At 41.9% G+C, this 27,181-nt stretch overlaps 1 protein-coding gene and 1 long non-coding RNA gene across 2 annotated transcripts in view; one reads left to right on the top strand and one right to left on the bottom strand.

Moving 5' to 3' along the window:
* The window catches only part of LOC123506078, a 115,179-nt gene that overhangs the window by 24,900 nt on the left and 63,098 nt on the right, over positions 1 to 27,181 (top strand). The window contains exon 3 of the long non-coding RNA XR_006675338.1: positions 1,879 to 1,987. This is a non-coding gene — a long non-coding RNA (uncharacterized LOC123506078). The remainder of the gene's footprint in view (positions 1 to 1,878; positions 1,988 to 27,181) is intronic.
* The window catches only part of LOC123506077 (irregular chiasm C-roughest protein-like), an 82,285-nt gene continuing 64,447 nt past the window's right edge, over positions 9,344 to 27,181 (bottom strand). Inside the window, exons 7-14 of the mRNA XM_045257933.1 lie at positions 14,794 to 15,044; positions 14,381 to 14,519; positions 14,034 to 14,192; positions 13,537 to 13,650; positions 12,612 to 12,700; positions 11,751 to 11,918; positions 11,341 to 11,406; positions 9,344 to 11,288 (exon numbers count right to left, since the gene is read on the bottom strand). Coding sequence (XP_045113868.1) covers positions 10,821 to 11,288; positions 11,341 to 11,406; positions 11,751 to 11,918; positions 12,612 to 12,700; positions 13,537 to 13,650; positions 14,034 to 14,192; positions 14,381 to 14,519; positions 14,794 to 15,044 — 1,454 coding nt within the window. The 3' untranslated portion in view covers positions 9,344 to 10,820. The remainder of the gene's footprint in view (positions 11,289 to 11,340; positions 11,407 to 11,750; positions 11,919 to 12,611; positions 12,701 to 13,536; positions 13,651 to 14,033; positions 14,193 to 14,380; positions 14,520 to 14,793; positions 15,045 to 27,181) is intronic.

Below are 27,181 nucleotides of genomic sequence, written 5' to 3'. Positions count from 1 at the left end.
TGGTGTTAAACGCAGGTTTTGAAAGTGCTCTCCCAAACCAACGTAAAGAATGTTCAATTCAACTTTTAGATTTGTATCATTGTGGCCAGCATAACTGTAAGAATTAAAATCCTGATGCATTTATTTTATTTGTTTTTATTAAGTGGAGGAGTTATGGATCAGTGTGTTTGGGGGTCATCAGTGACCACGTCCGTGTTGGGGCGTCATAATTAATGGTACAGATGTACTACTACTCCACATTGTCCAGTATGCATTGTACGAACATTCCGTATAATCCATTAAAACATCACGGGATGATTCATCGTCCATGTATTTTTATAACGAGTTCGTCCGACGTTACTCCGCACACCCCGCCGCCGTAATGGGTTACGCGGCACCTCTAAATGTGACATGAATGTTGAATAATGGAACGTGTTGCTTATTTATCCAAACTGCTAATTGCAGTTAATTATAAATCCATCAGCCCAAACACTACATATTTGCATCCTGGCTCGGGGGTAATGAGATTGTTGGATCTGGTAATGTGTTCAAGGCCGAAGCTTTTAGGCAGAGGAACAGCGAGTGTGATTCATCTCGTGTTTATATCGTGGGACGTGACACGCGAGCCGGCCACAATGGTCCTTCTACTTAATGTAAAGAGAAAGACTGAAATGATCATGCTGGCCCCACTCTAAAAGAGACTTCTCGTGTCTCTGCGTGTAGGATTTTTCTCTCCTACCTCATCCCCACTCCTTTCTTGCCACAACCTTCCTCCTCCTCCCTCTCTCTCTCTCTCTCTCTCTCTCTCTCTCTCTCTCTCTCTCTCTCTCTCTCTCTCTCTCTCTCTCTCTCTCTCTCTCTCTCTCTCTCTCTCTCTCTCTCTCTCTCTCTCTCTCTCTCTCTCTCTCTCTCTCACACACACACACACACACACACACACACACACACACACACACACACACACACACACACACACAGAACAGTTGGACAGAAAGCACATGGGCGACACGTGAACATGGCCGCTTTAGAATCTTGCCATTAGTGTTGGACTCTCCAGTGCTGGTAAAGTTAATGGAATTGGATCCCAGGAGTTCTGAAGTGAAGGTGGAGTTGCGTGGTGGACTTATGGCATCCTAACACTTAATCTCTAAGAGTAATGCCACGCAGTCTAGAGTACGACATTACAATACTAATAGTATCACTTTTACATTATAGAGACTAAGCATGTGGGGTACGCCTCGTAAAATTTTACGTGTATCTTCATCCTGGCCCTCGTGACGTCTTATTGCAATCTGCTACACGTCTCATTAACATTAAAGCAGAACGTGCTGCCAACAGATGGCTAGTGAAGACAGGACGTCAGTTGGTTGCCGCAAGATTATGTGAGGAAGAAGAATGAGTGTAGTGTTTGTGAAATAACAGGAAAAAGGAATTGGGCTGAATTTTAAACACTCAAGTTAAAAAGAAAATAGTTCAGGACAGATTTAGAAATATTGAAGAAAGTAATGTCAATCTCCAAAGTGTTCTGATTTTCCTTTCCTGTCAATAGATAAAGTCAAAGGAAGAGAGACAAACAGAATAACACAGTGTTCCAGAAAGTGAAGGGAACAGATTGAGGATGTGAGAAAGTGAAGAGACCTTGAGCAGTCGCTGGCGTGTAAGGGAGAGGGGGAGGAGTGTATTTAGCTGATTTGAAAGGTCTTCAAACTGGAAATATAAATGAAGAAAGACTTCCCGTACTTAGGTGGGTGATTAAAGCAAATGAAGAATATGCGACTCACTAACAAGTGTACCTTTCTCTTGTCGACTTTCGTCTTTTATCACAGGTAACTTGTGGAACTAGGACTTCTTTTGCCTTTGTCGATAGAGACTAATCAAGACCCATCCCTGACTTGACAGATTCGCAATGCGCCTCCAATCAAAGGCAGACGGAGAGGCATCGATCCACAGCGAGGAGACACAAAGAGCTCGCCAGGGCCAATCAATGAGTGGCCACTCCCTCCACCAGGTAAACCTTTAAAATCAAATATTTCTGTCACATGTAAAATATTTTGTATACGACATGTTTTACTGTATTTTACCTAAATGCACCAAACTAGCGTGTGCCAGTGGGTGGCTTATCCCAGCAAGGTCATTGGGAGTGGCTTTTGTTCAGTAGTGGACTCGTGTTGGCTAATAGAAAATGAAAATCTGTAAGCAATGGGACTTTACTGTTCATGGTTGGAGTCTTTGGATCATGTCCCTCTGAAAAACAAAAAAACACCCGTTTTCGCGTCCCTGACCAGCTGAAACGAACAAAGTGGTCAATGTACCAAATTTTTAGATGTTTTATTTTCTATGAAACATACAACGAATTGGCTTAGCAGTGCATGAATAACAAAGAGTTATAGTGGATATGGATGACTATTGATGATGATGACAAATGTATGATTGGTATGAGAAAGCTGCGTTGTGTAGGTTGACATCTTTTTGTTTTCTTAGATTTTCGCATTCTTATGATATCAGTGAAAGTTCCAGGCAGTTCACAGGATAAGAAAAAATAATTTCCTTTTTTTTTTTGACGTGTAGCTTTCTTCATTAAATTAGAAAGAAAAGAAAGGACGCACTCCGCACAAAGGAATCCTGGTCTTGAAGTGTAGGATGCGTTCGTGGAGCCATTAATATTCATACCAGTATTTGAGAAGTAAAAAGAGTCGGAAGAAGCAGGATCCTAGGACATTAATCTTCTTCACTCAGCACACAATGTCTTGTTAACGTGATGTAATGAGATTCTACAGCCCCTAACGGAGGCAAGGGGTGCTATTATTGTCACTGATAATAGTCCCTGCGTTAGCGGGAAAACAGGGAAGTGTGGCTAGTGCTAGTTATAGTGAACAAAATAGGGAGGATGTATAAAGTGCATAGGTTTATATTGAGACAATTTATGTTTACACACACACACACACACACACACACACACACACACACACACACACACACACACACACACACACACACACACACACACACACACACACACACACACACACACACACTCTCTCTCTCTCTCTCTCTCTCTCTCTCTCTCTCTCTCTCTCTCTCTCTCTCTCTCTCTCTCTCTCTCTCTCTCTCTCTCTCACTGGTCCTTTGAAGGCAGTTTAATGGAAGAACACAAAAGAATCTCCTTTATGCTAAGTGCTGGAAACGAACTGTTACTAACACGGCACAGCTTCAGTAGTTCGCTAGCCTCGCCTCGTGCACTGCCTTACGACTTAATATTTTGATGACTCCGTTGTTTTGAAAAATAAGAGAGAGAGAGAGAGAGAGAGAGAGAGAGAGAGAGAGAGAGAGAGAGAGAGAGAGAGAGAATTCTACAAACTCAGCGCAAAAAAGAACGTGAAATGAATAAAAAAATGAAAAAAAATAAAAATAAAAAACGCTTTGATATCACTCAGACATGCGAACAGGCAGAGAAAGACGGAAAGAATGACAGACAAACAGACAGACGGGACAGACACAGCGAGACAGCGAGAAAAAATGTAGAAGTGGACTTAATCAAAAGGAAAAAAAAAAAAAAATAGACCTGTTTTGTTTATTTATTTTAGCAAAGGGATGCCGTTATATGTGCCGTAAAGAATGTTGTACGAGCTATTTACACCTCACTTATTATGGCAAATTATACAGCATTTTGACACTATATAGGTGGGATTCCTGCTCTAATGTGCTCTGGCTTTTCTATTTTTCTCGATATTTGCATCAAGTTTCATTGTCATATGGTGTAAAAATGTGTGTGTGTGTGTGTGTGTGTGTGTGTGTGTGTGTGTGTGTGTGTGTGTGTGTGTGTGTGTGTGTGTGTGTGTGTGTGTGTGTGTGTGTGTGTTTGCTCATTATCTTGTGTTTGTTTGCTTTTATTGTTTATAGGTTAGGTTTTGTTTTTTATTGTCATTATTATTGACTTGAAATTAACTTTTTTCTTTGATATGCTCTTATTGTTGCCCTGTACTTATTAGTCCCCTGCTGTTTCTTCCTCTTTTCATCATCATCATCATCATCATCATCATCATCATCATCATCATCATCAACAGAAGATAAATGATGATGTAAGTAATTCTCCTTTTTTAAGCCACATGAAATATTACTGGGCATCACATGACATTTGAACAGGAAGTAATGATGATGATGATGATGAGGATGATAATCGTGATGATGATGATGGTGGTGGGGGGTGGTGGAGATGATGACAATGATGGTACCTAATATAGTCATGAAAATAACACTAATGATCATGATGGAAAAAAAATAATGACACTAATAATGATAAAAACAATGATTATAATGACAATAATAATAATAATAATAATAATAATAATAATAATAATAATAATAATAATAATAATAATGATAATAATATTAGTAATAGTAACGATGATAATGATAATGACAACGACGACGAAAAGGATGACGATGAAAATATAAACAGCACTGATGGCGGTAATGATGATGATAATGATAGTGTTAATGGTGTCCAAGCAGTGCGCAATGCTAGACAATATTCGACCTTCATTATTCAACGGAAAATGATGTTGCGCATTTATTTATTTATTTATTCATTGCTGGCAAGGGGAAATATTTTCTCTTTCGTAACTTCATCTCTCTGTTTCTCTGCTTATCTGTTTGTTTCTTTGTATGTATTTATATTTATGTATCATGTGTTTCTCCATAATCTCTCTCTCTCTCTCTCTCTCTCTCTCTCTCTCTCTCTCTCTCTCTCTCTCTCTCTCTCTCTCTCTCTCTCTCTCTCTCTCTCTCTCTCTCTCAGTAGGTTTGTCTATTTCTCTGTCTGTCTACCTTCCTAACAACCTGCTGATCTATCTATCTATGTATCACTTGAGGTATCTATCTTTATCTATCTATATTTCTTTCTTTCTTTTCTTTCTTTCTTTTCTTTCTTTCTTTTCTTTCTTTCTTTCTTTTCTTTCTTTCTTTCCTTCCTTCTTTCTTCTTTTTCTGTTTGTGTAACCACATAGTTAACTCGTTTTATCTGTCTTCTTGTGGTTTAATGGTTACCTCCCGCATTGTGAACTTACGAAATCGTGTTCGTGTCCAGGCTTGGGCAGAGGAGGAATGGCTGCAAGAGGTCCACCTTTTCGTGCAAGCTGTCAATAAATGGATAAGTGGAAAGCCTGGTAAGAGTAAAATATGATAACTAACACATCATTGTATGTTTGGGGAGCGAAAAGTTCTTCAGTTGAGGCAAGCAGCAGGATACAGGATGGTATCAATAGATGTGTCGGAATCCTTTCTAGACTGGTGTTTGTTTTAACATGGCTCTATGGAAGATATCTGTGTTTTCAAGAGCTTGTTCCTGATTCTATGGGTGATTTAGCAAGCATCACAGAAAATACCCATACGGACATTGCTATTAATCTTTGTGCCCTTTACAAAATATTCTTTAAATGAGACCAAATTGTTACGCATACAAGCCTAAATGACTCACTTCACCTTTCACCTTTCGCCATTTACTTTACTTTAGTGCGAGAATATAAAGGAAAGACCATTAGATACTCCCAGTTCGGCCTGTAAATATCTGGTGTCAGTCCCTGGGTATTGAGAACTCGGTGCTACTATCGGGGAAGTAAACCTCATGGGATATTGACGTACCGTGGCGACAAAGGAAAGGGGAGCAAGGTGGCAGTAATGTGAGTGGGAAGAGATGAACCTTGGAGGGCGGAGTGGCTGGGGAGAAGGGAGGCGTGGTAGTATTGGTGGTGGTGGTGATGGTGGTGGGAGTGGTTGGTTATAATGAAGATTGTACAAAGCGTGGATGTATAGAGTATAGAAGCTGTAGTTTGTAATGATAGGTGTGATATGATTGGTAACGCTGATAATAGGAGAATGGATGGTGGTGGTTGTGATGATGTACAGTAGTGATGGTCATGGTTGTGGATAGTAGTGGAGATTACATGAAATGGTGCTGGTGTTGGTAGTACATGTAGTGGTGATGAAGGAAGCTACAGGGACTCTTAAGCTTCCTTGGGGATGGCAGTGGTCGTGTGTAGGAGTGGCAGTAGTCATTGTGATTATAGTTAATGTTGGCTGCTGATATGATCCAACGGTGAGTGGTATTGTTAAGACTGGGAATATTAATGTTCATGTAATTATTTTGGCGAGTTAAATAAAACGACCATAAATCCCTAAGCAAAAATTAATTATTACTTGAAATTTGATATTCTCAACTTTTTACTCGTTTTCCCTTTTTATTCAGTATTAATAGATGACACATGAGCATTTTCCCTTCCTTTAGTACCAGCAAAACTTAATATAATTTCTTTATCTGGTTTACGGAAAATGAATTAATATTATCGATAAATATATTCTAATCGTAGGTCAGCTAAAGATGAAAGGGCGAAGTGCTGTTAGGAATATATGGTTATTAATTGCTATTCATTCTTAAGTCCACTGTGTGAATAGGGTTATTTGATTACTTTGTAATCTTTTATTTTCCTTTTTTGCTTAATTAGGAGGCTACTAAATGTTTAAAAAAGCAAAACTTAGAGAAAAGTCAGCTAATTGCAAGGTTGTTATAATTATAATTATTGCCGATGATTATTAATGTTCTAATAATTATTGATACTGTAATTATTATCGGAATTATTCAGCGCGTTCCATCCATTTATATTTATATTTGTATTTGCACAGAGGCCATAATATCATCTTACTGTCTTCGTTGATGTATATACGATATTTATCAATGCGTTTCTTAATTGACTAGATGTTAAATTATTCATTATGGCTGCTGTGTTATTCAGTCAGACAGTCAATCTTTCAGTCATATCCATCCGCCAGTGAATAGAAATGTAACATTTACTCTGTATTCATTATATATGTACTTGTCCTTTCATACATCTGTCTGTCAGTATATCAGTCTGTACCTAACTGCTTACCTGTGTGTTTGTTGCCTCTTACATGTTACTCGTATGTGTCTTCCCCGAGGAGGGGACAGTGGGTAGTCCTGTCTAGCGCGGAGACACATTGGCGTGACGGTGTTGGCACTAACAGGATCGTATTTAAAGTGATGTGTGCGGTAACAATGCGTCGCTGCAGTGCTCTGGTCTCCTGCGCTGGCAGTAAGGGGGCGGTAGGTGGGTGGGAGCTGGGCAATTCAGCAGCGGGTTGTGATGTCCAGGAAATAAGAGAACAGGATGAATAGGAGGAACAGGATCTAGGTGAGTTCGAAGTCGGTTGACCTTCAGCACTCACTGACCTTGTTTTTGGTGCACTCTCCGCAATAAGAAGTTTTCTATCTGCTAAGAATCTATCAATTATCAGGTTCGGTAAGACGACTGTCGTAGGCTCAGTCGACTTAAGACTGAGGGAAAGGGCAAGACAAGGTGGAAGTGAGTGCGTGTCTCTCTCTCTCTCTCTCTCTCTCTCTCTCTCTCTCTCTCTCTCTCTCTCTCTCTCTCTCTCTCTCTCTCTCTCTCTCTCTCTCTCTCTCTCTCTCTCTCTCTCTTTGTATATATATATATATATATATATATATATATATATATATATATATATATATATATATATATATATATATATATTGTGTATGTAGGTGTAGGAATTTGGACACAGTTGGCACATTTATAAATACTTATATTAATAGTAAGTAGAAACGGGAGAGTCATTTGAAAGAAAATTAGGAAATTAGAATACTGAAGATTCCCAATGAAACTCGTTTAGGTTTGATTATAAAGACAATGGTTATGTAGGAAAACAAGGGTTATGTAGAAAAATATTTATTACAACTGTAAGCATATGTACAAAAAAATTACAAATATTTTGATATGTACACAGATATGTGATGAACGTGACAATGAACATGTGATATGACGCACGCGCTCCTGCTTCTTATATACATGGCAAGGGGGCGCCCTGTCAGACCTCTCCACCACACCTAAAGACAAAACACAGTGGTAGTACACGATGCTCTAAGTCTTATTGACATGATGTTCAGAAACTACCAAGTTTGGGATAAGTTAATAAAACATTTTAGAACCACACGCTTCTACTGTCTAAAACAATAGAAAAATAGTAAAGTAATGAACCATTCAAAGCTCATAGTTCAATTTCAGTATTTTTTTTTCAATTATTTAGTAACAATGATCCCGAAAATGTCCCCTTACAAATAATTTCCTAAAGTGGATGATTAAACGCTTTGAGTTATTTGAGTTCAGAGCATGTCATTCATAACTCGTCCTTGTGACTGTTGCCTTTTAACTTTTAAAACGACTAATGTCATTCATGAATCTTTGGCGCTTTGTTGTCATATATATATATATATATATATATATATATATATATATATATATATATATATATATATATATATATATATATATATATATATATATATATATAGAGAGAGAGAGAGAGAGAGAGAGAGAGAGAGAGAGAGATCATGTGTATGTTATAATGTTAGTAATGCGCTGGCGTGCCCCTTTCGGTAAGAAGCGTATCGCCAAGCCCCGCCAGGTCTGGCCGTGTGGCGGCGGGGCTTAATATTCCACTCCACCCTGAGCGCACCATGATTATCTGGAGTCAACAACCTGCACACAGCGACGCTCTGATGGTCTAAATGGTAACAAACAATCAGGAAGACTGGGGATGTAGAAGTCAGGGACGGGGGAGGAAGAGGGCAGTGAGGGCCGAGTACCGTGAGGACTGGAGGTGGTGGTGAGGCCTTCGCCAGCTCTACCGCTCTGAGAAAAGTGCTGTTATGGGAGGAAATCTTCCTACACAATACAGTGGTATTGCGAAATAATTGATACATATTATGATGTTCTGGTTACTTGACGTGTACATGCCGTTTTTCTAGTAACCACACACAAAAGAGGAAGATTATTAATTGACACTGAGGTATTACGAATGTATTACAAGATCTATCCTGGACAGAGTGTGTCCTCTCGTCCCAGAAGGAACACTCAGTCTACTTGTACCTCAATTGCTTTCCCTTATGGCATTTATAGGATCATTTCGTTGTTTGGTGTGCTCCTAATGTCTGGGTTGGTAAATCCACAGATAACAAACACTGACGGACATGGTATATATCCACATTAGGGATGAAAGTCATGGTGCTTCTGTTCAATTGATTATATTAATTGTGGCGTAGTTATTGGTACTGAACTCGTGTATGATGCAACTTCTTTGTAATGCCAGCCAAAGCTCCCTGTAGAGTAACCGCGAGTGTACAAAGCTGCTCCAGTGACACGCGACTTCCCGCGCCTCTGTTCCTGCTGAACCACAAGCACGAGTGTGTGTGTGTGTGTGTGTGTGTGTGTGTGTGTGTGTGTGTGTGTGTGTGTGTGTGTGTGTGTGTGTGTGTGTGTGTGTGTGAGTGTGTGTGTGTGTGTGTGTGTGTGTGTGTGTGTGTGTGTGTGTGTGTGTGTGTGTGTTTGTGTTTGTCTGTGTGTGTGTGTTTTCCGTGTGCGTGTGTCCCTCGTCCCGGCGGGGAGGCAGGTCCACGGCCACATCATGCTCACTAAATAAGTGACTCTTGCTCCTCTGTACTTAAAATTGAAGGAACCTATTTGTTTCATTCACGTTTAAGTTTCACAAAATACTGTAACAACAACAGCAACAACAACAACAACAAGACGTGAAGCGAGCGGTTACGGAGTCAGGAGCTCCTTTCAAGGGTCTGGGCAATGGAGAAGACTATAATACCATTATAAACTTCTAAAATCCCCCATTAGACCAAATTTAAATCAATAAAAAGTTGCTTGCTTACTGAGATTAATTCCCATTCTTAATCTGTACACTTCATGGACCTTGTGCACACCTTTACCCTCCCCAAAATTTGTCGTGAGATTTTCCTTCCCTGAGAATCGAATTACGACGGAACCAATACTGCTTCAGTGGAAAAATGGAAAGACGATGCGTCGCGAAGCAAAAGAAAGCTCCTCTCGGCTTTGCGTCACTAAAGCCTCATCTTGAGGCAGTGCTTTAGTCACCCTAAGATCAAAGTTGCAAGCCATGTATAACTGACTTCACTTTGTTACTGGCCTGCTTCAAGACCCACTTCCAAGGTTTAACTCTCTGTGTATCGTAGCCAATTGCCTGCTCTGATTCCCGCTCCACCGGCCGGGGAGGGACGGGGCGTAGGCAGCGATTTGAACCACCTCGACCACTATAGCTCTACGGTACATTGGATTAGGGGGTCGCCTGGATGTAAGATATATATATTCCCAGCAATATATTGAAAAAATGTAAGATGCCTGGCTTTTTTCTGTGTGTGTGTGTGTGTGTGTGTGTGTGTGTGTGTGTGTGTGTGTGTGTGTGTGTGTGTGTATCTGGGGATTTGTATGTGTAAAATAGTTTTCTATACATGGAAAATATCACTTTCTACTCTGACGAGTTTTTTTTCTTGAAACGTTCAAACTTTATGGAAAACAGAGAACAGCACTCTTGTTAAGTGTCTAGAAAAAAAATCTCACACTTTGTTACACATCGACTTAATCTTACGACTATTGCACCACAGTAGGAACGCTTCTCTAATGTCCGTCTTGCCGCAGTCTTGCAATCGGTGTGTTGCTGCCCTCGGTAGTGTCCCTCCCACTTAGCAGTGGCCGAGAGAGTATGGCTCAGCATCTCCCCCTTCCTGGCCCGGCACGAGTCTTGCTCACACAGCTGGAGTAGACCAAGCCTGTATTGGACCCTAGATATGTACACAGCATCATGACGCCGCCAGGACACTCACTACAGCATAAGCATCAGCAGCTGTATCATTTCGTGCCTCTGTTTTTGGTGGATCCGCATCATGCGCTCTAATGTTATCAGTAATAACAACGTGTAACTTGGCCTGGCCGAGGCGTGGATCAGACGTGTGTGGCAAGGGCTCCCTGCAACACCTGGGTTCTCGGGGGCACTATATACTGGCTATGGTCGACGGGGATGCCGAGTCTAGGAATAGTGGAGGTGGTATTGGCAGTGACACCTCCGTTCCCTCTAGAGTTGACGTGGAGGGAGAGAGGAAGAGTGCCGGAAGAAGCCTTGAAGCTGTGGTTCGTGAAGCCGTTGTTATACCCTGGGGAGAAGCCATGCACGCCGTCAGGAGCGTCTCTCCCAGCGTCGTACTCGCTGTAGCCGGGATAGAGAGAATGCTGGCTTGTGGTGACGAGACCTGGCGGCGTGTGGGTGAAGCTTCCTGCGCCAACACCCACGCCGCCGCCTGGAGCGATGTTGTTGCCACTCAGGAGATAACCACTAGAGGGAGAAGAAGGCTGTTTTTGCTGTTGCTGCTGCTGCTGCTGCTGCTGCTGTTGCTGCTGTTGCTGCTGCTGTTGCTGTTGCTGTTGTTGTTGCTGCTGCTGGTTCTGCTGCTGAGTGGTTGGCGGCCACAGTGGAGTGGTCGGCGTAGTTGCCGTAAGAAAGACCACCGCCGTTGCTGTTGAGGTGACCGTTCTGCAAGGAAAACAAAATAAATATCTACTGATAAAAGGACTGGATTCCTCGAAGCTCTTTTCATGATTAAACATTTATTTATTTATTTTTATTTCTAAGGAATTTACTTGTCAGAATTATGAAGACCAAAAAGACAGTAAACAGGTTACTAATAAACTACGGAGGGGAGAAAAAGTGCACAAACAATAAAATCAGAGAGAGAGAGAGAGAGAGAGAGAGAGAGAGAGAGAGAGAGAGAGAGAGAGAGAGAGAGAGAGAGAGATAAATTATTTAGCATACGAGAAAGAATATTTTGTTTATCATGTTTGCAAAGGAACCAGAAGGCAATCCTCTTATAGACTTACAATTTTAAGAGGAATGCCAGTGAAGGTCTCTGGGTAGAGGTAGGAGTTGGTAGACGTGAGGTAGGTCGGGGTGGCAGGCTGCTCGTTCTCCTTTTCGCCTCCGCCCCATCCATCCAGGTCAGCGTCTTTATTACTCATGGAAGACCCTGTGCGCTGGTCCAGCTCCACCTGGGGGAGAAGTACACTGGTCTATAGTTTATCTTTAGGGGGCCAAAGAAACGCAATCTTAAAAGAAAAAAATGGTACACGATTGGCTAGATAGGTAAGACCAGTTTTTTCTTCATGATTTTGTTCTCTAAGTACATCATGAAAAAAGAAAGACAAAAACGAGGCACAATTTAGGAAGACTGAATGAATGATGTAGTATTTTAAGATCTAATAACATCTCGTTCCTGTGCTGCTTTCCTTGACATTCCAAACATTTCAAGTCTCCATCACAACAGCACCAATTAGTACACCGTGTTATTACATATCTTACGTGCCAAGGGAATTATTTATATAGGATCTCGCATTAGTGAAGTCATCTGAATTGAGGTGGCGAGGCGATGTGCTCACTCAACCTCACAAGTCACTCGCTAGACATTAGACTGTTTTGAGAAGTGTCTAATAAGTAGAGATTACAGACTCTATCCAGGCTTAGTATTTATTTCATATCTTCGCTGGTCACTACACTGTCTCAGAAAGTTCACAGACTCTCTCTCTCTCTCTCTCTCTCTCTCTCTCTCTCTCTCTCTCTCTCTCTCTCTCTCTCTCTCTCTCTCTCTCTCTCTCTCTCTCTCTCTCTCTCTCTCTCTCTCTCTCTCTCTCTCTCTCTCTCTCTCTCTCTCTCTCTCTCTCTCTCTCTCTCTCTCTCTCTCTCACCTTGAGATCAGATTCGTTTGCCGTGGAGTTCTGGTCAGTCATTTGTAGTGCAACAGTTTTCTCTGGTAATCCTCCTCCGGTCTTGGCGTCTGTTGGCAGAGACAGAAAATAATAATAATAAGAATAAGAATACTGTTGCTGCTGCTGCTACTACTGGTATTACTACTACTGCTGTTGCTACTGGTGTTACTACTACTGCTGTTGCTACTGGTGTTACTACTACTGCTGCTGCTACTGGTGTTACTACTACTGCTGCTGCTGCTACTACTACTACTACTACTACTACTACTACTACTACTACTACTACTACTACTACTACTACTACTACTACTACTACTACTACTACTACTACTACTACTACTACTACTACTACTACTACTACTACTACTACTACTACTACTACTACTACTACTACTACTACTACTACTACTACTACTACTACTACTACTACTACTACACACAGAGAGGAAGATTGCACCCTTGAATATTCGAGTGACTGATAATGTCGTACAGCAACTTGACTTGAATCCCCGATAGTGGCAGAAAATCGAGCCACGAACTCCATAAATAGCTTAACATCGCAACGCTGCAGAGTAACCGAGGAGCGATATAACACAGTGGTGGTCTCCTCTCCTTTCCTCATATTGTTACTGCTTCGGGATTTGCAGTGTAATTTTTACAAAGCCCGTATTATGAACAGCTTTACTCTCTCGTTAAGACTATTTTTAAAGTCTGCAGAGATTATTATTCTGGTTCTCATGAGTGTTTCTGTTAATTGTTTAAATTTTGTTAATCTGTCATTAAATCCGTAAAAACATCCTTGAAACCCAGTGTAACATCCTCTAGAGCTTTTTCAATGTAATGGAGGTGCGGGGCGGAAGTATTCCGAAATACAGTCTATAGAGTTATGTTGTCTTGCACTCACCTTTCTGTTTAGCTGCGGACCGTTTGGCGCACATGATGACCACCACTGCTGCCACCAAGACGAAGACGATTCCTCCGGTCACTCCGCAGAAGATGAAGAGCAGAGGTAGTGTTTCTGGAACGTGAAAGAGGACGTCTTGAAAAGTCTGTGGTGAGCTGATGTCAGATACATGGCGTCTTGGTGAATAGCATTAATGTGCAGTGAAATACAGGACGAAGAGGAGGAGGACGAAGAAGACGTATAGAGGAGGAAGAACCGGAGACAAGTTAGAGGAATTTTACTACTCGGCAGGTAGAGAGATATGCGTGAACTAGCGAAGAGGATGAGATGAAGGGATTGGAAAAAATAGGGAGAAAAGCTCACAAGATAACAGTAAGGAAACTACAAGTTATTCTATTACGTATTTTGCATTCACAGATTTTGCATTTACAGTTATTGCTTTTCATCTCTTGTTTGAATTACTGTATATGATAAAACAATTAAAAGCAGCAACTCACTTTTCTTGTTGAGGATGATTTCGAAGACGTCAGACCCATAGGCATTCTGGACGGAACAGTTGTACGGTCCAAAGTCTTTCGCTTGTGCCTTGTGCACCATCAGGGTGTGACGCAAGCCCTGGGCCGTCACGTCCTCCGTCACCTCGAAGCGACCTTCCTCTGTGAATGAGAGAAAGGGCACGTTTGTTAAGGTTAATCATTATAGGAAGAGAATGGCCAGTACAGGCAGAGTGTTTAACGCCGCACCACGGCCAGTATGAGCGAGGACTTGTAGTTGGCTTGGTGGGAAATGAGCGTTAATGGGAACTTTGCTCATTTGTCTCATTAAAACTGGCATTCTCATTCACCTAAGTCGACCTCCTGTCCGTTGTGGGTCCAGGTGACGGTGACGGAGCGTGTGGAGGCAGAAGTGATGAGGCACTCCACCAACACGGTCTCCCCCATCTTCCCCCACTGGATCCTCTCGGAACGCACCTGCGGCGGACCCTGCGAGAGGAGAGGATTGTCTGCGTTAATTCGTCTTCATCACAACGCACTCACCCTTTCCGCGGCAGACATCGTTTCGTATTTCAGTTTGCAAATGAAAAAATAAACAAAGAATGAATTATTAATTACAAAAATGAAAAAAATACGAAGGATGAAGGCCTTGGGAAATCCGGCAACGGGGCATATATCTCTTCATATTTCAGTCTACAAAAGGAAAACAGGCAAGGAAGGAAGAAGGAATTAAAGCGGTGGCAATCAAACAAAGGAAGCTTACCTTGAGAAACACTCCAACAGTGTCTGATATCTCCGGAAAGCCCTCCACCTTGGCAATACACTGGTACACGCCTACGCTGTTTTTTGAGACGGAGACGCGCAGCTCGGAGCCTGTCCCCGCCACCGTCTGGGTCTGCTGGTTGATCCACACGATTGTTGGATCTGGCATGGAATCCACCTGGCAGCTCAAGGTCACGTTTTCCCCGACCTCTGCGTACTGGTCGCTGGGCGGCACGCGGAACGAAGGACCATCTGTCATAAAGGAAAGAAAATACAATTGAATCATAGATGCCTTAGAACCGTCTTATGAATCATATTTGACTTAAATTGCTGGGGTGCTGCGTAATACAACAATGAATTTAGAATGACGTTATTCAATTGCGTACTGAGTAAAGAAACTGTAATTAATGATGCGAGTTATTGATAGCAGGTGCTCTCTCAATCATGGGAAAAAAATGATAGATAATTTGAAATTATGTATTTTCTACTTCAGTAAGGATTAGTATACGTCGAAGGAGGAGACAAAAGCGGAAGAGAGACTTACCATTTATATTTTCTTATAAGTATGAACTAAATTTAGCAGCGTAGTGAAAGCATAGTGAGTTCTGGGAAGTCACAAATTGTTTATTCATTACATAATAAAATTAAATACTACACTCCCTATGAAACTTATTTTTGAGAAGTGGAAATTTTCAGAATATAATGCAGTAATATCCTGTTCAGGTCGCAAGACACAATGGGTTTGTTCGGCAATTATGTGCGTTTAGGCTGCTGGAGACACGGTGTGGAGCGAGGCATAAAGGCAAACATGCAGTCAGCGTCGCGTGTTGGTGTATCAAAGTCGCTCGTATTGATTCCTACACGTTGCATCTCCACCTGTGACCTCGGGCGTGTTGCAATCATTCCCAACGATGTGCAATCATGGTGCTGCCTTCCCATGTCTGCCAGTAAAGCGTCACCTCATCGCCTTGTAGCTTATGTATGGGACAAAATTTTATCTTTCTAACCTTAATGATATATCAAAGGATATGTTGTCAGGCCCTGAAAGGTTGCTTAACTGCAGAGTCATAGTATCCTCCGGAAAATTTAGTGAGTTTTATCAACATTGAATGTGGTGGATGAAAAGTACTGATTATAGCAATCATTATAAGTCTTATCTCTTCAGAGAGAGAGAGAGAGAGAGAGAGAGAGAGAGAGAGAGAGAGAGAGAGGCTTATGATCATTACGAATCACAGCATCACACGCTTTATCACCAAGCAGAAGACTTTAATATTTAAGATACCATCTCAAAAGCAGCATAATTTGGAGTTCCAGAAGATATTTTTCTCCCACCTCTTACATGCAAAATTTCTTTTGGAACACCAAATTTTGCTCCTTTCGAGAAGGTATCTTAAAGGTTTAAGTCTTATGTTTGACGATGATAAGTGATGCTGTGACTCGTAATGATCATAAACCTCTCTCTCTCTCTCTCTCTCTCTCTCTCTCTCTCTCTCTCTCTCTCTCAAGCCTAGAAATGCATTGCTTGTCAACAAAACAAGTAAATTTTAGTAAGATTTCTTTCTTCGGATTCCTTTCAAATTGTGAATTTTGTTCTTTCTAAACATTTCGTCTCATCAAGTTCACTTTAGCATACAATTTCTTAGTTTGTCTCTTTTCTATTTCTTTCTGGAGTCATAATATCATTAATGTAGTGAAATATATTTGTTCACTTTCGTAAACACTTATTATTGTCATTATCATTGTCATTATTATTATTACTACTACTACTACTACTACTACTACTACTACTACTACTACTACTACTACTACTACTACTACTACTACTACTACTACTATCATTAACAATTATTAACATTATTTTCTTATTGTTCTGTTCATCATGAACGTTTAATTTGTGAAGCATAAATAACGATCATTGACGCGCACCTTTCATCGCAATCAGATACCTCGTAAAGTGTCAAATATATATATTTTTTTTACGTCGAAAAGGAAATTTGCCTCACCTTTCTGGGAATCCGGTTAAAATGATCAAAAGCATTAAAATATGTGTGTGTGTTTGTGTGTGTGTGTGCGTGCGTGGGTGTGTGCGTGGGTGGTATGTGTAACATGGATATGTAAAGATGAAGATAAAATGATGGAGAAGAGTAGAAAAAATATATACGCGGTGCAGGAGAAAAATAATATAAAAGAGGTTCATGTAGGAACGTTGATGAGAAGAAAAAAATAGATCTTATGATGAATAAAACGGAAACGGATTTGGCAGGGAGGCGAAAAGAGAGCGATGTCTGAAAGGTACTGGAATGAGTGAATGAAAACGAGACGGAGAGAGACGCTCCAAGAGGAAAACACGAGAAAGTGAAACGTGAGATTAAAAGAAAACACGCGCAACGTTTTGCAAGCACTTGATTTGCATTCTTAAAAAAACTTCCCCAATAATTTAGATTCCGTAAGTTACCAATATCTGCATACAACAAATATTGCTGAAATGTTATGTTAATTACGATGATGTTAAATATTACATAGTGTTAATTACCTTTCAATTAAATATCAATTACCACATTACTGACGCAAGTTTATCGATGCTGTGTGATTTCTATAATCTGTACATTTCTATTTCTTCCCGTATCCTTTTACGCTTAATGAGAGGTCACATCATTAATATCCAGTGCTCCGAAAATATGGCTGAAGAGCAACTATCTTATTCTAAGCCCACGAGAAAACTAAAAGTGGCATGTTTTGGTTTAGGATTAAAAGAATAATAAATCCTTTACAAATCAGGATAAAAAGATCATCCTCCTAATATTCAAGTCAACTGCGTTCATTATAAGCTAATAATAACATGACATTCCTCACGGGGCTTGCTCAGATGTCAAGTACCAGGAAAGGCGAACATAAATAACAAGGACATAATGAAAGTAATGAGCGGGTAAATTGTGCTAATGGAAATACCCGGATACGAGAAGCAAGTGAAGAAGGAAGAAGGAAAGAGGAGGATAGGGAGAGGGGAAGAAAAGACAGGCTAAGGAGATAGGAGAAAAGAATCGTGTCCTGCCGTAACAAGTAATGATAATGTACATGTATTAAAGAGTAAAAATAGATTAAGTGAAATAATAGTCTCTCTCTCTCTCTCTCTCTCTCTCTCTCTCTCTCTCTCTCTCTCTCTCTCTCTCTCATAGTGTGTAAGGGAAATATAACCGAACAACTGAGCGTATAAAGAAAAGCGAGAATAAAGAACCTCCATCTCTATCACGGGATCAGACAAACGTGCAAGGTACGAAGAAAAAAAAAAAAAAAAAAAAAAGAAAATAAAAACACTGGTAAGATGGGATTTGGTGGTGGTGGTGGTGGTGGTGGTGGTGGTGGTGGTGGTGGTTGTAGGCAAAGGGAAGCACAGAGTAAAAAGGGATAAACAGGAGTGGACGCGTCGTGGAGGGAACATAAAGGCAACACAAAAACGCCCACACCTCTTTTGTCCCACGTAGGTTTCTCTTTTTGTTCCTCTCGCTCTCCTTCCCCTTTACTCGTCACCTTCACCTCCCTTTCTCCTCAAGAAAAAAAAAAAAGGAAAAAAAGTGTATAGTAGGTGTTAAAACAATTTACTTTCTCTCTCTAAACACAAACACTCCCCTTTTTTTTTTTTTATTAACCTGACTGAGGACTTGATTCTAAATTTCTTTGTTACGTATATTTTTACTGATTCCATGATCGGTTCTTTCATACTTTAATACTTGTCTCCAGCAGGGGATCGGATTAGATCTGTGGGCTTCCCTTTCCACGGCACGCAAGGACAGGGAACTCTATATCTGGCTTATGACGGCTACAAGGAGGCTAGAATACGTAAAGAACATGAATACTTTAACAGTCGATCTATGTGAATCAAGATTGTGTTGATATTAAATAAAAAAGGAAAAAAAGTTGGTGCCATAACAGTGGTGTCAAACATTCAGACTCAGTCCAAGAGAAGAGGCAGCTCAGAGTTAGACGTAACTGATCAGTGTTGTGTAAAAAAGAGAATATCTGGTTGTCTCAGCTGCTGGTTGAGACAATACTCTCTCTCATTCTGTATGAAGACTTACATCGGCTTAGGAACGAAAGACGACTAAGAACAACGCACGTTTCGGGACTTGATTTTGATGAGTACACGTTAGATGTTCTAGGTACTTGACACAAGGGATCTAGGATAAAGAGTTAAGACCCACAGTGCTTTTAAATGCCTCGCAAGAAGCTTTCCACTGTTGAAGGTGAAGAACGTAAGCATATGGTTCCTGTGATCTCAGAGCTGAAGGGCAAGCCACGTGTTACAAAGTTTATATAACATAGAATTTCATGAAGTGTTGAAGCATCTTGATCGTCGCTGAGCTGACTGGTGGTACTGGACATGGCAAGACGAAGTTGTGTTGCCTTGGGGTGTACGGGGTGCTCTGTTAGTAATTACCAAGCGTATCTTACATGAAGTAGCAAGGGTGAAACAGAGATAGTATAGCAATACGTTTAAGAGAGAGAGAGAGAGAGAGAGAGAGAGAGAGAGAGAGAGAGAGAGAGAGAGAGAGAGGGATGGGTGGGGGGCAAAAAAGGACTTCGCGTGATGCCTGAGCCTCCCCGCCTCGCTGAAATTAGATGAATAGTTTATGTCTGCTCAAAGTTGACGTCCAACCCGACAGGATTATACGAAGTTGAGAAACTGTGGTGTTCCGGTGTGGTCAGAGGGAGGCAAGTTAGTCTTATTTGTAATTTAAGAGCTGAAAGTTAGTCGTAGAAAATTATATTGGAATTTAAGAAACATTTAAAAGGTGTTGCTTCTTCAGATTTACGACAACAAGAATTTCTCTCTCTCTCTCTCTCTCTCTCTCTCTCTCTCTCTCTCTCTCTCTCTCTCTCTCTCTCTCTCTCTCTCTCTCTCTCTCTCTCTCTCTCTCTCAGACAGATGGATAAATAAACAACACACACACACACACACACACACACACACACACACACACACACACACACACACACACACACACACACACACACACACACACACACACACACACACACACACACACACACACACACACACACACACACACACCACTATCTCCAGCAACATTCTTATATACTTGAGAAAACCATGAGCAGTGTTCATCAGATATTGATAAAGTTCTCTGTCCCTTTCTGCATCATCTGGCAATCTGCTTGTCTTTTGAGACGAAAATAATATTTTATCTGTAACGAAATGAAAAAGCTTTCAAAACTGGGTGATGTGGCGCAGCTTTCTGAATACCGAATGTAACCATGGCGGATTTTTCGCTTCTTTTGCTTTCTTTCCTTCCTTCCAACACCGATCCTTGCTGTCCACGTCCTGACGCGTTGAAAATATGCTTCTGTTGCCGTATGTGTTGTATAAGCAGCGTTGTAAGTACTGTACGCTCATATTATTTGGTATGTGCGAACTGCAGTCTTCTCGTTGAGTGGTTGATGAACATTATATGTTATTGCTCATGACCAACGACAGATTCTATTTGTAGCTATAGGGAGAAGCACCAGATTGACGAGATACGTCGATAATACTTTGTTTCTGTGAGTGATGGACGTGGTAGGAGGGCGACAGGAGAAGGCGGTAGGAAGGGATGACAGGGAATCGCCTCACGCTCACCCATGCGCCTTGCCAAGGGAGCCGTGTTACGCCAGCAGGCTCGTCGGTGCGTGTTTGTCCTCGCTATTGTTCGTGCTCCGCTGATGTACGAACGTGCCTTTGCTTTGCACCAGCTGGTCATTACGAAGGGATTAAAGAGCTGTGCCGCCTCGAGGTCACTCATAGGAAGTGTCCTCGCCATCCGAAGCCTCGAGACTGACGGTCGAGCGCACGAATGGTGCCTAAATTCAACACGAGGCCAAATTTTGAAATGTTATGAATATCTGCCCAGTGATCCTCTTCTCTTACTGGTCTCGATTTGGAGCAGTATGTTTAGACTAACTAACACCTTATGTTATTGCCAATACTGCTTCTTCTACAACGAGTTTTTCGTTGTCACTTAAAAACGTTTGACAACAAGTTAGTCAAAGGAAGAAAATTCTTTGTTTCCAAATTACACCGAGACGCCTGTCTGAGCCGCGCCCTAGCTCAGGCTGGCAGCCGGGTGGAGGCGCTGTGCGGGACAGCTGATGCTGTTATACGACGAGTCTGTCTGACACAAGTTGTGCCGTTTCCTCCTGCAGTGTAAGTTTCCCTGAGTGTAATCTAACTTGAAACTCCTCTCTTCTCCCAGGGTGACCTTCCTAACATGGGCCGCGAGAGATAGGGGTCAGCTGCTTGGTTTAAGTTGGAAAAATTTGATCATTACTTATGCAGGAAAGTCAAATAGATTTGATATATATAATGAAGCCACTAATTATTACTGGTTGGATGTTGCACAAGTTAAACGTTACAATGCTTGCACAATACAAGTATAAGCAAGGCGGAAATAAATACAGAAAGTAAAACGTCTAGGTATGAAACATTCTCAACATGATATAAAGACGTGCCAGTTCCAAATATATATACAAGTATCTGTTTAAGTTTTGTAGCTGTAGCTTTCATTTCACTAATTATGGGTTAAACAATAGAGAGAGAGAGAGAGAGAGAGAGAGAGAGAGAGAGAGAGAGAGAGAAAGAGAGTGTGTGTGTGTGTGTGTGTGTTTGTGTAGACTCATGATATGCGAATCTGCCTGATGTTTTGTCTCGTACATTCACCGCACACTGTAGGCTGCACAGGGACGGTATACTTATCGTGGAAGCCTCTCTTGTATTGCCTGGAAGCTTGTTGTCTAAGCCGCTTTTCTAGGCCCAAGGCTGGTGTGCATTCAGGCACGGAAAGGCAACTCAGCCGGAGAGGACACCGGAGTGTGATCGAACCCCGCGAGGCACCGTGCGTGTTGTGCAAGTTTGGTGTGTGTGTGTGTGTGTGTGTGTGTGTGTGTGTGTGTGTGTGTGTGTGTGTGTGTGTGTGTGTGTGAGTGTATGTGTGTGGGTAGGTGGCTGGTTGAGTGAGAGAGAGGAGAGAGAGAGAGAGAGAGAGAGAGAGAGAGAGAGAGAGAGAGAGAGAAACTAGTAGGTTATAGATATATAAAACCTGAAAAGACAGAGATAGTGGTATGTATTACCGAAATCCAAGTGTGTGTGTGTGTGTGTGTGTGTGTGTGTGTGTGTGTGTGTGTGTGTGTGTGTGTGTGTGTGTGTGTGTGTGAGCGCGCGCGCGTGCATGCGACCTCGCCTGTTACCGCACAGCAACGTGGGTGATCAGTGAGGCAGGGAAACTTTGCCTTAATACATGATGGCAGTCGGATTAAACTGCCACGACTGCGTAGTGTTAGTGGCTGCGGTGTGGCAGAAAGAATGGTGATGACACTGGTGTACTGACGATGGTATTGCATTTTTGTTTTCACCAAGTAATGTTGCGGTGATCAGCATCACTCGATCTACAAAGTTAAACAGTCTGGGAGTTGGTAATTGGAATAAGGTGGTGGAGAAGTGGCAAATGAGACAACCTTACAAGAATATTGCAGTGTGTTAGTTCTAGGTATGTTTAGAATTCGTACCATGAAAGTTATGTATGTTTGGCAAGTCAGTAACAGACTATACTTGAGTTCATGACATTCCTGGCTTGGTCTGATGCGTAATTGACGATACTGTGTCTGTGTGTACTGGTTAAAAGTGGCGTGTTGACCTTTCCCTTTGAAGAATACAGGAACGATTGCAGTGTTCTGATTTTATAATAACACTGTTCTCCGACTGTCTATTTCAGTTTGCAGTTTGAATTTTTCTTTTCTTTCTTTGTCTGTCTCTTTTGTCTGTCTGTCTGTCTGTCTGTCTGTCGGTCGGTCGGTCGGTCGGTCGGTCGGTCGGTCGGTTGGTTGGTTGCTCTCTCTCTCTCTCTCTCTCTCTCTCTCTCTCTCTCTCTCTCTCTCTCTCTCTCTCTCTCTCTCTCTCTCTCTCTCTCTCTCTCTGCAAATTTCTTGACATATTTCTAGATAATCGAGTCCTCAGGTAATATTATTTCACTGTGCCGGGAGAAATTCTAAAAATATTTTGAGGCATTCCACAAATATTCGCGTGTGTCCTGTGCCTCATGGAGATCCCCCCGCCATGAGCTTACCTGCGAGTGACAGTAATTATTAGCGTGGCGGTAAACTGGTATGATCAGTGAGGAGTCGGCCAGGAGAGAGAGGCGGGGAAGGAGGGGAGCAAAAAGATGAAGAGGAGAGGTGCAGGTGTGGGAGGAGTTTATTTTTCACTTCTTTACCTGAATTGTCTCCTATTTTTTTGTGTGTGACGTCTTGGCTGGTTTGTCTTTATCCACAAATTCTTTACTCCTGATTCCATATGTTTCTGGGCTTCAGGGGGCGAGAGAGAGAGAGAGAGAGAGAGAGAGAGAGAGAGAGAGAGAGAGAGAGAGGAGGGGATCATGTAGGGTCAGGAGAGCATCATAACCATTTCTTCCAGACTGAACGGATCCGCAGTAAACACTCAAGTTGTAATTTCCGTTATGTTCCCTCATTTCCCTTTATTGCGTGATTCCCACGTCCGGTTGAAGCTCACAGATCACACTGCCACACTTTACTTGTGTTTTGTTAAGGTTGTGTTTACCAATAAAGTCGAAATGCCTCACAATAAAGCGAGTAATACCCAGCGGTAGTAAATTAGTCGTTTGTTAGAAGAACAGTTGGGCGAGGCAAGGTTGGTGATCCCCTTTTCCCGCTCAGCATGGTCCTCCCTGTGTAATTTAGCGGCGAGGAACACCTGTGTCCTGCCAGGCACGTGGCTGGCGGCCAGGGGAGAGGAGGGGTGGCGGGGCAGTGCAAGGAATGAGAGAGAGAAGTGGGTCTCATTTTGAAAACTTCTGAATGAAAATGATTTGAATGATTCTTTTAAATACTTGAAAACGCGAAGTTAAATATATAAGAAAAAGCTGGAGCAAGATTTTATAGCCATACAGAAGATATCTTTTTAATCTAGAAAAAAATAGTTTGGAAAAGTATTTTGTATTATGATTATCTTGAATGGAGATGGAAAATTTTTTGAGAAAACTTTGTGGTGTGTATCGAGGCTGATTGTGAAATAAATAGTTTTAACAATAGCAGTGGACAAAATAAACCTTATTAATGTGGCGGAGGCAAGGTCTTTATATTTGCAGGATGATTAGTAGGGAGCACACTGGAGGTGCTGGTTTCATAGAGAAACCAGGAAGGCCAGGGATTTAATAATAATTTTAATTATGGCTTCACTACGTGTTGCATTTCAGTGTACGGTACTAAGAAGCATCAGTGTTCTCTTTGTAACTTTATTAATCTCTCTCTCTCTCTCTCTCTCTCTCTCTCTCTCTCTCTCTCTCTCTCTCTCTCTCTCTCTCTCTCTCTCTCTCTCTCTCTCTCTCTCTCTCTCTCGATACCACTTCAACATCCACACCTAAATTAGATTGGCTGTGAGGTAATTAATTTTCCAGATACGTATTTGTGACATGATTCAGGTGTGCACAACAATGATGAACGGAGAGAGAGAGAGAGAGAGAGAGAGAGAGAGAGAGAGAGAGAGAGAGAGAGAGAGAGAGAGAGAGAGAGAGAATCTGGCTGGTGTGGAAAGAATAATAGAGAAAGGGATGGAAATCAGAGAAAGAAGGGAATAGCAATAAGGAGGAGAATGAGCTGTCGGTAGTGTCTCTTTGTCGAATGGAACGTGGATAAGAAAGGATGGAGAGGATATACCGAGGCAACATTTTTCCAGCTGGCGTCCTCGGTTCCAGTCCTGTGCTGAACTCCGGTGACCGACTCCTCGTAAGAATGAAGAAAAATATCTCCAATTAGGCTCTCCAGCGGTCATTATGCTAATTTCCTGTCGTCCTAACCCGCCAGACGTCGTATTTATAATCTGAACTTAACCTCTGCAAAACGGTCGGATCCAGAATTTGTGAGAGGCGAGGGAACAGATGGAAGAAAAAGAGGGAGAAACCTGAGAAGTCTAATGGTTTTATATTCCTTTCTCTGCTCTTGCAAACAACAACCCGTATCTTCATATTTTTCCAGATGCCATAATATTTCTTAATTCATATTCTAGGTTTTCCATTCGGTAGATGATTTTATGCGGTCGCAGATTTAGGGCCTTCATGTTGAGCCCAGACGCGTCAAGGCTCTGCTTCACACCTTTTCCAATTGCGGGAGGGCATCGTGTAACACTTGACATGGATACGCTGTGGAAATAAATAATATAAAAGTGGCGAAGTCACTTTACACTCTAAGTTTTCAACTTTCTGTTAGACTCTTTATTATTTTACCCTTTTATCATTAATTCACAAAGATAATTTTCTAGGAAAGAGCAAATTCATGTGCTGTTACGAACAAAGAAGACGTGCTGTTTTGGCTTGAAACACTTATGATGAACTTCCTCCGAAGCTTGTGCAACTCTAGGTCGCTCTGGAGTTCGAGGAAGGAAATGCGACCTGCGTCACAGTTCATACCAAGTTTTTACTGCACAGCAATCACCAGTTTCCATTACTTTTCTGCGTTAATTCGATGCTTACCATCAATCTCAGTCTCATTTCCAGACAGTTTTACTATTTCCTCGCAGTTGTGACCGACAAGCATGCAAGGACAACGATCATTCGCGACATCTCTCTGCTTTCACATTCAACGTATCCACTTTTCATGTTTTTCTTCTTTTGCCGTAAATGTCAAGGCCTGTATGATGTCGCCACGAGGTCACGGTGACCCTGCTTGCTGGTAAAAAAAAAAAGGTCAAGGATGATTAACCAGAAATGTCTTTTTTTTAGTTATTTTATCTTAGAAAGAAATACGATATATGCTTTATTTTTTACTTAGTTTAACAATCGGAAGTATTTCTATGAAAAGAAGTGTTTTGAAAACTGTCGTGTCTTTCTGGAAACTCAGAGTTGTTACGTGCGAATATTGGTCACTGAAAATTACTAAACTTAAAGGAAAAAGAAAAATAGTTTGTTTCTGTCTGTCTGCCACTGTAATATACGTGTGTGTGTGTGTGTGTGTGTGTGTGTGTGTGTGTGTGTGTGTGTGTGTGTGTGTGTGTGTGTGTGTGTGTTGTATTTTCGTACCTGGGTACATACATGTACGGGTTTTTGCGGCTGTGAGGGTACGTGTTTGGTTGCAATTAAGTGTAAGTTTAGTAAGTCTACACGCAAACGCACACAGACGCACATCCTTCCACACCCCATAGCAGGGTCATTTTGTTAATTTACACACACACACACACACACACACACACACACACACACACACACACACACACACACACACACACACACACACACACACACACACACACACACACACACAAGCAAGCAAGTCCATGGGGAGCACACACGCACATCCCACACAAAACAAGCCATCGCGTCCTGCCGGCTTTATTCGCAGAGACAGAGAGCAAACAGCTGGTCGAGGGAGGGCGGACAGGGAAGGGGAACGGCTGACCAAACGCAAAATAACGCAAGCACCACCGGACAAAAATAACTGATGGCAGAAGAAAAGAAAACCGCATGCACCAGCCCTTGAGGTGCGTGAGGCGGGTAACTGCTATGGCCATGGAATAAAATCTCTCGTGACAGGTGACCCTCTAGAACTGCAGGGAAGGTGTAGCTGCACAGGGAGTTCCTATAGGGCAGGGATGAGGGTGGACGTGGAATGGCGCAAGAGACACCAGCAGGGTGACGGTGAGATTCAGCTTGTGTTGCCCTGTGAAAGCTTTAACGGAAGTAATATTCTGAGGTTTATTGGGGAAAACGCACATTACAGTATAAATTTCACTCCGACCATTGCACCATATTGCTACACTGCGGTTAGTTAACATTGTGTGTGTGTGTAAATCGCGCAAATAAAAATAAAAGAGTAACGGAAGGAAAAATAAAACGGGTGATGGGAGGTGTACTAATAAGTGGTCATCTGTTGTGCCGTGACTAAAACAGTGTGCCAGGTTTTATCAGAGTGATGGACGTGACAGCTGTGTGTTTCCACCTGGCCGGCGCAGCTGTGTGCGGCGGGCTAACTGAGTGTAATTCGTCATTCGATTTGGTTTAATATCCAGTGCTCGGTGTCTGCTGATCTGCATGACGCGCTGCACGTTTTATCGGTACTTTTAATTGGTTGCGCGCAGGGGGGTCCAATGGTTTACTGTTTTTTATAAGCGGTACGCTGCGGTCTTTTGGTGCTTTGCCGTGGTGCTGTGTGTGTGTGTGTGTGTGTGTGTGTGTGTGTGTGTGGGTGGGGTGTCGGGGTGGCTGGTGTTGGTAGGTTTGCATTTCATCGCGGAAACTGTTAGTCGAGTGGTTTTCTTTTTATCTAAACGATTACGTTGCAACAGATTTATGCAAAGTGACATACATACACATAGAATTTTAGTGGAAAGTCGT

The sequence above is a fragment of the Portunus trituberculatus genome, chromosome 19 (assembly GCF_017591435.1).
Source record: "Portunus trituberculatus isolate SZX2019 chromosome 19, ASM1759143v1, whole genome shotgun sequence".
NCBI classification, from domain to species: domain Eukaryota; kingdom Metazoa; phylum Arthropoda; class Malacostraca; order Decapoda; family Portunidae; genus Portunus; species Portunus trituberculatus.
Note: the sequence above shows the minus strand (reverse complement) of the source record. Positions and strands in the feature narration are given on the sequence as shown.